At 65.4% G+C, this 15,275-nt stretch overlaps 1 protein-coding gene across 1 annotated transcript in view; it reads right to left on the reverse strand.

Annotated features, from left to right (window-relative positions):
- The window catches only part of RTN2 (reticulon 2), a 17,177-nt gene continuing 1,902 nt past the window's right edge, over nucleotides 1–15,275 (reverse strand). Inside the window, exons 2-10 of the mRNA XM_071800770.1 lie at nucleotides 14,978–15,022; nucleotides 14,532–14,882; nucleotides 14,003–14,158; nucleotides 9,593–9,803; nucleotides 5,999–6,134; nucleotides 3,599–3,668; nucleotides 1,796–1,842; nucleotides 269–327; nucleotides 1–166 (exon numbers count right to left, since the gene is read on the reverse strand). Coding sequence (XP_071656871.1) covers nucleotides 124–166; nucleotides 269–327; nucleotides 1,796–1,842; nucleotides 3,599–3,668; nucleotides 5,999–6,134; nucleotides 9,593–9,803; nucleotides 14,003–14,158; nucleotides 14,532–14,882; nucleotides 14,978–15,022 — 1,118 coding nt within the window. The 3' untranslated portion in view covers nucleotides 1–123. The remainder of the gene's footprint in view (nucleotides 167–268; nucleotides 328–1,795; nucleotides 1,843–3,598; nucleotides 3,669–5,998; nucleotides 6,135–9,592; nucleotides 9,804–14,002; nucleotides 14,159–14,531; nucleotides 14,883–14,977; nucleotides 15,023–15,275) is intronic.

Below are 15,275 nucleotides of genomic sequence, written 5' to 3' on the forward strand. Positions count from 1 at the left end.
TTGTCACAAGAGTCTTTATTAAAGTGTCACCCCCCACGCGGGGGGGGTGGGACGGACGTGGGGGGACCCCAGTATTGTCCCCTCCCCGGTTGTCACCTCGGGGCGGGGGACACATGGCGGGGGTCACTGTGGCTTCGCTTTGGCACTTGGGAGCTTGGCCTTGAACCTGGGAGGGGGACACAGGGTGACAAGGTGGGGGGACATGGGGTGACATGGGGAGCCCGGACGCCTGGGTCCCTCCCATGTCACCCCCGTGTCCCCCCCTCACCTGGCTCGGAGGTGACTCAAGTGGTTCCTTCCCAGACTCACGTACTGGTCAATCTGGGCCTTGGGGACAATTGGGGACATGAGGGGGTGGCACAGGGGGACGCTGTGTCCCCCTGTCCCCGCGTGTCCCCAAACTCTCCAGCCCCTGTGTCCCTGTGTCCCCTGGTGTCCCCAAACTCTCCAGCCCCCTTGTCCCCCCATGACCCCTGGTGTCCCCAAACTCTCCAGCCCCCATGTCCCCCATGTCCCCTGGTGTCCCCTGGTGTCCCCAGCCCTCTCCAGCCCCCTTGTCCCCCCATGTCCTCCTGTATCCCCAAACTCTCCAGCTCCCGTGTCCCCTGGTGTCCCCTGGTGTCCCCAGCCCTCTCCAGCCCCCATGTCCCCTGGTGTCCCCATGTCCCCTGGTGTCCCTGTGTCCCCCCACAACCCGTGGTGTCCCCAGCCCTCTCCAGCCCCCTTGTCCCCCCATGTCCCCACGTGTCCCCAAACTCTCCAGACCCCATGTCCCCTGGTGTCCCCAAACTCTCCAGCCCTCATATCCCGCCATGTCCCCTGGTGTCCCCTGGTGTCCACAGCCCTCTCCAGCCCCTGTGTCCCCATGTCCCCCCATGTCCCCTGGTGTCCCCGTGTCCCCTGGTGTCCCTGTGTCCCCCTGTGACCCCTGGTGTCCCCAGCCTTCTCCAGCCCCCATGTCCCCATGTCCCCTGGTGTCCCCTGGTGTCCCCAGCCCTCTCCAGCCCCCTTGTCCGCCCACGTCCCCCTGTGTCCCCGTGTCCCCCCATGTCCCTTGGTGTCCCCAGCCCTCTCCAGCCCCCTTGTCCCCCCATGTCCCCCAGTGTCCCCTGGTGTCCCCAGCCCTCTCCAACCCCTGTGTCCCCATGTCCCTTGGTCTCCCCATGTCCCCTGGTGTCCCTGTGTCCCCCTGTGTCCCTTGGTGCCCCCAGCCCTCTCCAGCCCCCATGTCCCCTGGTGTCCCCATGTTCCCTGGTGTCCCCATGTTCCCTGGTGTCCCCTGGTGTCCCCAGCCCTCTCCAGCCCCCTTGTCCCCCCATGTCCCCCGGTGTCCCCTGGTGTCCCCAGCCCTCTCCAACCCTCGTGTCCCCATGTCCCTAGGTCTCCCCATGTCCCCTGGTGTCCCAGTGTCCCTGTGTCCCCCCGTGTCCCTTGGTGTCCCCAGCCCTCTCCAGCTCCCATGTCCCCTGGTGTCCCCATGTTCCCTGGTGTCCCCTGGTGTCCCCAGCCCTCTCCAGCCCCCTTGTCCCCCCATGTCCCCCGGTGTCCCCTGGTGTCCCCAGCCCTCTCCAACCCTCGTGTCCCCATGTCCCTAGGTCTCCCCATGTCCCCTGGTGTCCCAGTGTCCCTGTGTCCCCCCGTGTCCCTTGGTGTCCCCAGCCCTCTCCAGCTCCCATGTTGCCTGGTGTCCCCATGTCCCCTGGTGTCCCCTGGTGTCCCCATGTCCCCTGGTGTCACCTGGTGTCCCCAGCCCTCTCCAGGCCCCGTGTCCCCATGTCCCCTGGTGTCCCCATACCTGGTAGTGCCGGTAGAGCACGGGGAAGGTGAATGCGCAGATGACACCTGGACAGGAGGTGACATTGTCACACCGAGTCCCCATCCTGCCCCCCTGTCCCCATCCCAGAGCTGGCCCTGTCCCCATCCTGGTGCCACCTTGTCCCCAAACCAATGTCACCTCTGTCCCCACCCCAGTGCCATCCCTGTCCCCAAACCAATGCCATCCCTGTCCCCATGCCCCTGCCATCCCCGTTCCCATCCTGGTGCCACCCCATGGCGGCGATGTCTCTGTCCCCAGCCCAGTGCCACCCCCATTGCAGTGACCTCCCTGTCCCCCTCCCAGTGCCACCGCTGTCCCCAAGCCAGTGCCACCCCCTTGGTGACCTCCCAGTGCCACCACTGTCCCCAAGCCAGTGCCACCCCCCCGGTGACTTCCCTGTCCCCCTCCTGGTGCCACCCCCTTGGTGACCTCCCAGTGCCACCACTGTCCCCAAGCCAGTGCCACCCTCTTGGTGACCTCCCAGTGCCACCACTGTCCCCAACCCAGTGCCACCCCCCCGGTGACTTCCCTGTCCTCCTCCTGGTGCCACCCCCTTGGTGACCTCCCTGTCCCCCTCCTGGTGCCACCGCTGTCCCCAAGCCGGTGTCACCCCCTTGGTGACCTCCCTGTCCCCCTCCCAGTGCCACCGCTGTCCCCAACCCAGTGCCACCCCCTTAGTGACCTCCCAGTGCCACCACTGTCCCCAACCCAGTGCCACCCCCTTGGTGACCTCCCAGTGCCACCACTGTCCCCAAGCCAGTGCCACCCCCTTGGTGACCTCCCAGTGCCACCACTGTCCCCAACCCAGTGCCAGCCCCCCGGTGACTTCCCTGTCCCCCTCCTGGTGCCACCCCCTTGGTGACCTCCCAGTGCCACCACTGTCCCCAACCCAGTGCCACCCCCCTGGTGACTTCCCTGTCCCCCTCCCAGTGCCACCACTGTCCCCAAGCCGGCGTCACCCCCTTGGTGACGTCCCTGTCCCCCTCCCAGTGCCACCCCCTTGGTGACCTCCCTGTCCCCCTCCCAGTGCCACCACTGTCCCCAACCCAGTGCCACCCCCTTGGTGACCTCCCAGTGCCACCACTGTCCCCAAGCCAGTGCCACCCTCCCGGTGACTTCCCTGTCCCCCTCCTGGTGCCACCCCCTTGGTGACCTCCCAGTGCCACCACTGTCCCCAGGCCAGTGCCACCCCCCCAGTGACTTCCCTGTCCCCCTCCCAGTGCCACCACTGTCCCCAAGCCGGCGTCACCCCCTTGGTGACGTCCCTGTCCCCCTCCCGGTGCCACCCCCTTGGTGACCTCCCTGTCCCCCTCCCGGTGCCACCACTGTCCCCAAGCCAGTGCCACTCCCTCGGTGACCTCCCAGTGCCACCACTGTCCCCAACCCAGTGCCACCCCCTTAGTGACCTCCCAGTGCCACCACTGTCCCCAAGCCAGTGCCACCCCCTTGGTGACCTCCCTGTCCCCCTCCCAGTGCCACCACTGTCCCCAAGCCAGTGCCACCCCCTTGGTGACCTCCCAGTGCCACCACTGTCCCCAACCCAGTGCCAGCCCCCCGGTGACTTCCCTGTCCCTCTCCTGGTGCCACCCCTTTGGTGACCTCCCAGTGCCACCACTGTCCCCAACCCAGTGCCACCCCCCTGGTGACTTCCCTGTCCCCCACCCAGAGCCACCGCTGTCCCCAAGCCGGCGTCACCCCCTTGGTGACGTCCCTGTCCCCCTCCCAGTGCCACCCCCGTCCCCCTCCCGGTGCCACCCCCTTGGTGACGTCCCTGTCCCCTACCCGCTCCCAGCAGCGTCACCCCGTTGCACACGGCCCCCACGTAGGTCAGCAGGTAGAAGAAGAAGGCGAACTGGGACAATGAGGTGGCACCCAGGTGTCACCCTCCCTGTCACCCCCCACAAGCTTGTCCCCCCCCGCCCAGGGCCACCAGCCTCCTTGGGCCCCCAGGACCCATGTCCCCATGTCCCTCAGTGTCCCCATGTTCCCCCTGTGCCCCAGTGTCCCCCATGCCCCCAGTGTCCCCACCACAGCCCTGATGTCCTCATGTCCTCACTGTCCCCCCCATGTCGCCAGTGTCCCCCCCACACCCCTGATGTCCCCAGTGTCCCCGCTATGTTCCCAATTTTCCCCCCCACACCCCTGATGTCCCCATGACCCCAGCGTCCCCCCTATGTCCCCAGTTTCCCCCCACACACCCCGATGTCCCCATGTCCCCAGTGTCCCCATGTCCCCAGTTTCCCGCCCCATGCGCCCGTGTCCCCATGTCCCTAGTGTCCCCCCCATGTCCACAGTGTCCCCCCCCTTCTCTGGTGTCCCCATGTCCCAGTGTCCCCCATGCCCCAATGACCCCCATGTCCCCAATGACCCCCATGTCCCCAGTGTCCCTCCCACACCCCTGATGACCCCAGTGACCCCACGTCCCCAGTGTCCCCATGCCCCCAGTGTCCCCATGTGCCCAGTGTCACCCCCACACCTCTTGTGTCCCTATGTCCCCAGTTTCCCCCCCCATCTCCCCAGTGTCCCCATGTCCCCCATGCCCCCCACGTCCCCAGTGTCCCTCCCACACCCCTGATGTCCCCTTATCCCCAGTGTCCCCATGCCCAAAATGTCCCCCACATCCCCATGTCCCCAGTGTCCCCATGTCCCCAGTGTCCATCCCGTGCCCCTGATGTCCCCATGCCCCAGGTGTCCCCCATGCTCCCATGACCCCCTTGTCCCCCCCACACCCCTGATGTCCCCAGTGTCCCCCCCACACCCCCGATGTCCCCTTGTCCCCAGTGTCCCCATGCCCCCAATGTCCCCCATGCCCCAGTGTCCTCCCCGTGCCCCTGATGTCCCCAGTGTGCCCCCCATGCTCCTGATGTCCCCATGTCCCCATGACCCCCAAGTCCCCAGTGTCCCCCCCACACCCCTGATGTCCTCATGTCCCCAGTGTCCACATGCCCCCAATGTCCCCCACATCCCGATGTCCCCAGTGTCCCCCACACCACCATGTACCCACATCCCCATGTCCCCAGTGTCCCCATGTCCCCAGTGTCCCCCGCACCACCATGTACCCACATCCCCATGTCCCCAGTGTCCACCCCGTGCCCCTGATGTCCCCATGCCCCAGGTGTCCCCCATGCTCCCATGACCCCCTTGTCCCCTCCACACCCCTGATGTCCCCATGTCCCCAGTGTCCCCATGCCCCCAATGTCCCCCACGTCCCCAGTGTCCCCATGTCCCCAGTGTCCCCCACACCACCATGTACCCACATCCCGATGTCCCCAGTGTCCCCAGTGTCCCCATGTCCCCAGTGTCCACCCTGTGCCCCTGATGTCCCCATGCCCCAGGTGTCCCCCATGCTCCCATGACCCCCTTGTCTCCCCCACACCCCTGATGTCCCCAGTGTCCCCCTTACCCCCCACGTCCCCAGTGTCCCCCCCACACCCCCGGTGTCCCCTTGTCCTCAGTGTCCCCATGCCCTCAATGTCCCCCATGCCCCAGTGTCACCCCCGTGCCCCTGATGTCCCCAGTGTGCCCCCCATGCTCCTGATGTCCCCATGTCCCCATGACCCCCAAGTCCCCAGTGTCCCCCCCACACCCCTGATGTCCTCATGTCCCCAGTGTCCACATGCCCCCAATGTCCCCCACATCCCGATGTCCCCAGTGTCCCCCACACCACCATGTACCCACATCCCCATGTCTCCAGTGTCCCCATGTCCCCAGTGTCCCCCACACCACCATGTACCCACATCCCCATGTCTCCAGTGTCCCCATGTCCCCAGTGTCCCCCACACCACCATGTACCCATATCCCCATGTCTCCAGTGTCCCCATGTCCCCAGTGTCCACCCCGTGCCCCTGATGTCCCCATGCCCCAGGTGTCCCCCATGCTCCCATGACCCCCTTGTCCCCTCCACACCCCTGATGTCCCCATGTCCCCAGTGTCCCCATGCCCCCAATGTCCCCCACGTCCCCAGTGTCCCCATGTCCTTAGTGTCCCCCACACCACCATGTACCCACATCCCGATGTCCCCAGTGTCCCCAGTGTCCCCATGTCCCCAGTGTCCACTCTGTGCCCCTGATGTCCCCATGCCCCAGGTGTCCCACATGCTCCCATGACCCCCTTGTCCCCCCCACACCCCTGATGTCCCCAGTGTCCCCATGTCCCCCATGTCCCCGCCGCGGTGCGGGTCACCTTGAGGGACTCGGGGACGCTCTGCACCAGGAAGAGGCGGGTGAGGGTGCGGGTGGCGGTGACAACGTGGCGCGCCAGGCGCCGGGCCCAGCGCTGCTGCTGCTCGGGGCTCAGCCCCACCGGCCCCTCCTGCGCCCTGCGGGGACGAGGGACACGTGTGGGGACACTGGGGACAGCAGGGGCACCAGGGCCATGGGGGCCATGGGGGCCATGGGGACACGGGGGTCAGGGGGGCATGGGGACATCAGGGGCATTGAGGGGGTCACTGGGGATATGGGGACACTGGGGACACTGGGGACACGGGGGTTATGGGATCACTAGAAGCATGGGGGGACATCAGGGACATGGGGACATCAGGGGCATTGGGGGGTCACTGGCGATATGGGGACACTGGGGACATGGGGGTCATGGGAACACCAGAAGCATGGGGGGACATCAGGGGCATGGGGACACCAGGGGCATTGGGGGGACACTGGAGATACTGGGGACATGGGGACATCAGGGGCATTGGGGGGTCACTGGGGACATGGGGACACTGGGGACATGGGGACACTGGGGACATGGGGGTCATGGGAACACCAGAAGCATGGGGGGACATCAGGGGCATTGGGGGGTCACTGGGGACATGGGGACACTGGGGACATGGGGGTCATGGGATCACCAGAAGCATGGAGGGACATCAGGGGCATTGGGGGATCACTGGAGATACTGGGGACATGGGGATATCAGGGGCATTGGGGGGTCACTGGGGATATGGGGACACTGGGGACATGGGGGTCATGGGAACACCAGAAGCATGGGGGGACATCAGGGGCATTGGGGGGCCACTGGAGATACTGGGGACATGGGGACATCAGGGGCATTGGGGGGTCACTGGGGATATGGGGACACTGGGGACATAGGGACACTGGGGACATGGGGGCCATGGGAACACCAGAAGCATGGGGGGCCATGGGGGCATTGGGGGATCACTGGGGATATGGGGACACTGGGGACATGGGGACACTGGGGACATGGGGGACATGTGGGTCATGGGGACACGGGGGTCAGGGGGGCATGGGGACATCAGGGGCATTGGGGGGTCACTGGGGACATGGGGACACTGGGGACATGGGGGTCATGGGATCACCAGAAGCATGGGGGGACATCAGGGGCATGGGGACATCAGGGGCATAGGGGGGACACTGGAGATGTTGGGGACATGGGGACATCAGGGGCATTGGGGGGTCACTGGGGATATGGGGACACTGGGGACATGGGGACACTGGGGACATGGGGGTCATGGGAACACCAGAAGCATGGGGGGCCATGGGGGCATTGGGGGATCACTGGGGATATGGGGACACTGGGGACATGGGGGACATGGGATCACCAGAAGTATGGGGGGACATCAGGGGCACGAGGACATCAGGGGCATAGGGGGGACACTGGAGATGCTGGGGGCATGGGGACATCAGGGGCACTGGGGGGTCACTGGGGATATGGGGACACTGGGGACACTGGGGACATGGGGTCATGGGAACACCAGAAGCATGGAGGGACATCAGGGGCATGGGGACATCAGGGGTATTGGGGGGTCACTGGGGACATGGGGACACTGGGGACATGGGGTCATGGGATCACCAGAAGCATGGGGGGACATCAGGGGCATGGGGACATCAGGGGCATAGGGGGGACACTGGAGATATGGGGACACTGGGGACATGGGGTCATGGGAACACCAGAAGCATGGGGGGACATCAGGGGCATGGGGACATCAGGGACATTGGGGGGTCACTGGGGATATGGGGACACTGGGGACATAGGGACACTGGGGACATGGGGGTCATGGGAACACCAGAAGCATGGAGGGATATCAGGGGCATTGGGGGGTCACTGGAGATACTGGGGACATGGGGACATCAGGGGCATTGGGGGGTCACTGGGGATATGGGGACACTGGGGACATGGGGGTCATGGGATCACCAGAAGCATGGGGGGACATCAGGGGCATTGGGGGGCCACTGGGGATATGGGGACACTGGGGACATGGGGACACTGGGGACATGGGGGTCATGGGAACACCAGAAGCATGGGGGGACATCAGGGGCATGGGGACATCAGGGGCATAGGGGGGACACTGGAGATACTGGGAACATGGGGACATCAGGGGCATGGAGGGGACACCGGGGACATGAGGGGTATGGGGTCATCATGGGCATGGAGGGGCCATGGGGGTCATGGGGCCACCAGGAGTATGGGGGGACACTGGGGACAGGGGACACTGGGGACATGGGACACCAGGAGAATGGGGACAGGGACACTCGGGACACAAGGGACATGGGGGGGACGCTGGGGACATGGGGGACACTGGGGACATGGGGGTCATGGGGTCACCAGGAGCATGCAGGGGACATGGGGACACCAGGGGCATGGGGGGGACACTGGGGACATGGGGACACTGGGGACATGGGGACACCAGAAGCATGGGGGGGACACTGGGGACATGGGGACACTGGGGACATGGTGAGGACAGGGATGACATGGCCACTCAGGGCCACTGTGTGCCTTGGGGACAGTGCCATTCACCCCTTGGGTGACAGTGACACCCCAGGAGTGTCCCCTGCGTGTCACCCCGTTGGGTGACAGTGACACCCCATTGGGTGACAGTGACACCCCAGGAGTGTCCCCCATGTGTCGCCCCATTGGATGACAGTGACACCCCATTGGGTGACAGTGACATCCGTCGGGTGTCCCCCACATGTCACCCTATTGGATGACAGGTACACCCCATTGGGTAACAGTGACACCCCACTGGGTGACAGTGACACCCCATTGGGTAACAGTGACACCCCAGGCATGTCACCCCATTGGATGACAGTGACATCCCTTGGGTGTCCCCTACATGTCACCCTATTGGATTACAGGTACACCCCACTGGGTGACAGTGACACCCCATTGGGTGACAATGACATCCCTTGGGTGTCCCCAACATGTCACCCTATTGGATGACAGGTACACCCCATTGGGTAACAGTGACACCCCATTGGGTGACAGTGACACCCCACTGGGTGACAGTGACATCCCACGTGTCACCCCCCATTGGGTGACAGTGACATCCCTCGGGTGTCCCCTACATGTCACCCTATTGGATTACAGGTACACCCCACTGGGTGACAGTGACATCCCTTGGGTGTCCCCCACATGTCACCCTATTGGATGACAGGTACACCCCATTGGGTAACAGTGACACCCTGCTGGGTGACAGTGACATCCCATTGGGTGACAGTGACATCCCTTGGGTGTCCCCCACATGTCACCCTATTGGATGACAGGTACACCCCATTGGGTAACAGTGGCACCCCACTGGGTGACAGTGACACCCCATTGGGTAACAGTGACACCCTATTGGGTGACAGTGACACCCCATTGGGTGACAGTGACATCCCTCAGGTGTCCCCCACATATCACCCTATTGGATTACAGTGACACCCCATTGGGTGACAGTGACATCCCATTGGGTGACAGCGACACCCCACTGGGTGACAGCACCATCCCACGTGTCACCCCACTGGGTGACAATGCCACCCCCGCGCTGTCCCCGCGGTGACTCACGGGCAGGGGGGTCCCGGGGGCGGGTGTCTCCGCAGGACGCGCAGGGTGACGCGGCGCAGGCGCAGGGACGCGGTGACAGCCAGGACGGCCAGCGCCGCGTGGGACAGCACGGTGACCGCGCTGAACCGCGCCACGCAGCACAGCGTCCCCAGTGTCCCCAGCAGCACCAGCGCCGAGCGCCCCGGCGCCTCCCAGTACAGCAACCGCCACACTGCGGGGACAACGGGGACACCAGTATGGACACCAGTATGGACACCAGTATGGACACCAGTGCCTCCCAGTGCCACCCAGTGTCCCCAGAAGCATCAGCGCCGAGCGCCCTGGTGCCTCCCAGTACAGCAACCGCCACACTGCGGGGACACCAGGGACACCAGTATGGACACCAGTGCCCCCAGTATCCACCCCAGTGTCTCTCAGTATCCACCCCAGTTCTTCCCAGTGCATCTCAGTGCCCCCCAGTGCCTCCCAGTGTCCCCAGTACCCACCTCAGTGTCTCCCAGTATCCCCCCCAGTGCCCCCAGTATCCCCTTCCAGTGCCTCCCAGTGTCCCCAGTAACACCAGCGCCGAGCGCCCCGGCGCTTCCCAGTAAAGCAGCTGCCACACTGCGGGGACACCAGTATGGACACCAGTATGGGCACCAGTGCTCCCAGTATGGACACCAGTAACTCCCAGTGTCCCCAGTGTCCCCAGCAGCACCAGCGCCAAGCGCCCCAGCGCCTCCCAGTACAGCAGCCGCCACACTGTGGGGACACCGGGGACACCAGTATGGACACCAGTATGGACACCAGTATGGACACCAGTGCCCCCAGTATCCACTCCAGTGTCTCTCAGTATCCACCCCAGTTCTTCCCAGTGCATCTCAGTGCCCCCCAGTGCCTCCCAGTGCCCCCCAGTGTCCCCCCCAGTGCCCCCAGTGCCCCCCAGTGTCCCCCCCAGTGCCCCCAGTACCCACCCCAGTGCCCCCAGTATCCCCCCCCAGTGCCTCCCAGTGTCCCCAGTAACACCAGCGCCAAGCGCCCCGGCGCCTCCCAGTACAGCAACCGCCACACTGCGGGGACACCAGTATGGACACCAGTATGGACACCAGTATGGACACCAGTATGGACACCAGTGCCCCCAGTATCCACCCCAGTGTCTCTCAGTATCCACCCCAGTTCTTCCCAGTGCATCTCAGTGCCCCCCAGTGCCTCCCAGTGTCCCCAGTACCCACCTCAGTGTCTCCCAGTATCCCCCCCAGTGCCCCCAGTATCCCCTTCCAGTGCCTCCCAGTGTCCCCAGTAACACCAGCGCCGAGCGCCCCGGCGCTTCCCAGTACAGCAGCTGCCACACTGCGGGGACACCAGTATGGACACCAGTATGGACACCAGTATGGACACCAGTATGGACACCAGTATCCACTCCAGTGTCTCTCAGTATCCACCCCAGTTCTTCCCAGTGCCTCCCAGTGTCCCCCAGTGCCTCCCAGTGTCCCCAGTACCCACCTCAGTGTCTCCCAGTATCCCCCCCAGTGCCTCCCAGTGCCCCCCAGTGTCCCCCCCAGTGCCCCCAGTACCCACCCCAGTGCCCCCAGTATCCCCCCCCCAGTGCCTCCCAGTATCCCCAGTAACACCAGCGCCAAGCGCCCCGGCGCCTCCCAGTAAAGCAGCTGCCACACTGCGGGGACACCAGTATGGACACCAGTATGGACACCAGTATGGACACCAGTACGGACACCAGTGCCCCCAGTATCCACCCCAGTGTCTCTCAGTATCCACCCCAGTTCTTCCCAGTGCATCTCAGTGCCCCCCAGTGCCTCCCAGTGCCCCCCAGTGTCCCCCCCAGTGCCCCCAGTGCCCCCCAGTGTCCCCCCCAGTGCCCCCAGTACCCACCCCAGTGCCCCCAGTATCCCCCCCCAGTGCCTCCCAGTGTCCCCAGTAACACCAGCGCCAAGCGCCCCGGCGCCTCCCAGTAAAGCAGCTGCCACACTGCGGGGACACCAGTATGGACACCAGTATGGGCACCAGTGCTCCCAGTATGGACACCAGTACGGACACCAGTGCCCCCAGTATCCACTCCAGTGTCTCTCAGTATCCACCCCAGTTCTTCCCAGTGCATCTCAGTGCCCCCCAGTGCCTCCCAGTGTCCCCAGTACCCACCTCAGTGTCTCCCAGTATCCCCCCCAGTGCCCCCAGTATCCCCTTCCAGTGCCTCCCAGTGTCCCCAGTAACACCAGCGCCAAGCGCCCCGGCGCCTCCCAGTACAGCAGCTGCCACACTGTGGGGACACAGTATGGACACCAGTATGGGCACCAGTGCTCCCAGTATGGACACCAGTAACTCCCAGTGTCCCCAGTGTCCCCAGCAGCACCAGCGCCAAGCGCCCCAGCGCCTCCCAGTACAGCAGCCGCCACACTGTGGGGACACCAGTATGGACACCAGTATGGACACCAGTATGGACACCAGTATGGACACCAGTGCCCCCAGTATCCACTCCAGTGTCTCTCAGTATCCACCCCAGTTCTTCCCAGTGCATCTCAGTGCCCCCCAGTGCCTCCCAGTGCCCCCCAGTGTCCCCCCCAGTGCCCCCAGTGCCCCCCAGTGTCCCCCCCAGTGCCCCCAGTACCCACCCCAGTGCCCCCAGTATCCCCCCCCAGTGCCTCCCAGTGTCCCCAGTAACACCAGCGCCAAGCGCCCCGGCGCCTCCCAGTACAGCAACCGCCACACTGCGGGGACACCGGGGACACCAGTATGGACACCAGTACGGACACCAGTGCCCCCAGTATCCACTCCAGTGTCTCTCAGTATCCACCCCAGTTCTTCCCAGTGCATCTCAGTGCCCCCCAGTGCCTCCCAGTGTCCCCAGTACCCACCTCAGTGTCTCCCAGTATCCCCCCCAGTGCCCCCAGTATCCCCCCCAGTGCCTCCCAGTGTCCCCAGTAACACCAGCGCCAAGCGCCCCGGCGCCTCCCAGTACAGCAGCTGCCACACTGTGGGGACACAGTATGGACACCAGTATGGGCACCAGTGCTCCCAGTATGGACACCAGTAACTCCCAGTGTCCCCAGTGTCCCCAGCAGCACCAGCGCCAAGCGCCCCAGCGCCTCCCAGTACAGCAGCCGCCACACTGTGGGGACACCAGTATGGACACCAGTATGGACACCAGTATGGACACCAGTGCCCCCAGTATCCACTCCAGTGTCTCTCAGTATCCACCCCAGTTCTTCCCAGTGCATCTCAGTGCCCCCCAGTGCCTCCCAGTGCCCCCCAGTGTCCCCCCCAGTGCCCCCAGTGCCCCCCAGTGTCCCCCCCAGTGCCCCCAGTACCCACCCCAGTGCCCCCAGTATCCCCCCCCAGTGTCTCCCAGTGTCCCCAGTAACACCAGCACCAAGCGCCCCGGCGCCTCCCAGTACAGCAACCGCCACACTGCGGGGACACCAGTATGGACACCAGTATGGACACCAGTATGGACACCAGTATGGACACCAGTGCCCCCAGTATCCACCCCAGTGTCCCTCAGTATCCACCCCAGTTCTTCCCAGTGCATCTCAGTGCCCCCCAGTGCCTCCCAGTGTCCCCCAGTGCCTCCCAGTGTCCCCAGTACCCACCTCAGTGTCTCCCAGTATCCCCCCCAGTGCCTCCCAGTGCATCTCAGTGCCCCCCAGTACCCCCAGTGTCCACACCAGTGCCTCCCAGTATCCCCCCCAGTGCTTCCTAGTGCATCCCAGTGCCCCCCAGTATCCCCCCCTGTGCCCCCAGTACCCACCCCAGTGTCTCCCAGTATCCCCCCCAGTGCCTCTCAGTGACCCCTAGTGCCCCCCAGTATCTCCCAGTATCCCCCCCTGTGCCCCCAGTACCCACGCCAGTGTCTCCCAGTATTCCCCCCAGTGCATCCCAGTGCCCCCCAGTGCCTCCCCTGTGTCCCCAGTATCCACGCCAGTGTCTTCCAGTATCCCGCCGAGTGTCTCCCAGTGCCCCTGTTATCCTTTCCAGTGCCTCCCAGTATCCCCCCAGTGCTTCCCAGTGCCTCCAGTATCCCCCCCAGTAGTTCCCAGTACTTCCCAATACCCCCCAGTACCCCCAGTATCCCCCCCAGTGCCCCCAGTGTCTTCCAGTATCCGACCCAGTGCTTCCCAGTATCCCCTCCAGTGCCTTCCAGTAACCCCCTCAGTGTCCCCAGTATTCTCTCCAGTGCCTTCCAGTATCCCCCCCAGTGCCTCCCAGTCCCCCCCGCACCCACCTGTCCCCTCCATGGCTCCCGCGGGTGCTGCTGGGAATCGGGGGGGGACACTTCGGGGGGGGGGGGGGTCACCCCTATTTTTAGCCGCCAATCCCGCCCGGACGCCTGGGTCCACCCTGCAACCGGACCCCCCCCCCCCGCCACCTGTCCCCACCCCCCCGCAATGTCCCCGGGGCTCCTGATTGGTCACTCACCCCATCCATCAGCTCCAAGCGGACTCGCTGATTGGTCGGGAGGGGCTGGGGGCGGCTCCGGGATTTTGGGGGGGACCGGAGGGGGCGCGGGGGGGGGCGTGGGCAGGGGGGGGGGGCCCTGCGGGGTGACAGGGGGAGTGTGGGGGTCAGGGGACACTTGGGGACACCCCTATTGTCCCCGACACCCCCAGGTCCCCCCATTGTCCCCAACACCCCCCCCACTCCAGGGTCCCCCATTGTCCCTGAGGACCCCCCCCCGGCACTCCCCCTTTGGTCCCGACCCCCCAATTATCCCCGCCCCCCCCGAGTCCCCCCATTGGTCCCGACCCCCCAGTTGTCCCCGCCCCCCCAGCTCCCCCCATTGGTCCTGACCCCCCAATTGCCCCGCCCCCCCCGGGTCCCCCCATTGGTCCCGGCTCCCCCTGGGACCCCCGAACCCCGCTCCCCTCAAATCCCCCCCCCGGGTCCCCCCATCACCCCAATGTGTGTTGTCCCCCCCCATACCCAGTCTCATGGGGGGCTCCTCAACTTCCGGCCCCCCCCAATCCAACAGCACCCCCCCCATTTCCAACTCCCCCGCGGGGGGGGGGGGGCGGAGGCTCCTCGGGCCGTTTTGGGGGGGTCCTTGTTGGGGGGGGGGGCGGCTCCGACTTCCGGGGGGACCCCGAACTCAAGCGGGATTGGGGGGGGCGCCCCCGACGTCGGGGTGTCCCCCCCCCTTTAAAAGCGATATAGGAGAAAGTGAGTTCCCGGGGGGGTCCCCAAAGTCCGGGCCCCCCTGTTGGCCCCCCCGTGGCTTCATCCTCATCCTCTTCTTCCTCCTCGGGGGGGTCCAGTGACCCCCCCAGTTCTGAGAAATCCGGCTCCTCGTTGCCACCTTTTGGGGGGTGGGGGGGGATTTTTTGGGGGGGTCAAGAGGGGGCTGAGGGCCCCCCCCATGTCCCCAAAATTGGGGGGGGGGGGGGTCCCACTTACCCTCCGTGGAGTCCGGGGTGGTGGAGGCCGTGGATGGAGCTTCTTCTGGGGGGGGGACAAGGGACATGGGGGGGACAGAGGGGACACGGGGAGGGACAGAGGGAACATGGGGACAGAGGGGACACGAGGGGGAACAGAGGGGACATGGGGGGGGACAGAGGGGACATGGGGACAGAGGGGATATGGGGGGGGGGACAGAGGGGACACGGGGGGAAAGAGGGGACACAGGGGGGACAGAGGGACCGGGGATTGGGGACACGTGTCCCGACGTGTCCCCTCCCCTGGCCACGCCCTGGCC

This window comes from Patagioenas fasciata, chromosome 33 (genome assembly GCF_037038585.1).
Source record: "Patagioenas fasciata isolate bPatFas1 chromosome 33, bPatFas1.hap1, whole genome shotgun sequence".
In the NCBI taxonomy this organism is placed as follows: Eukaryota; Metazoa; Chordata; class Aves; order Columbiformes; family Columbidae; genus Patagioenas; species Patagioenas fasciata.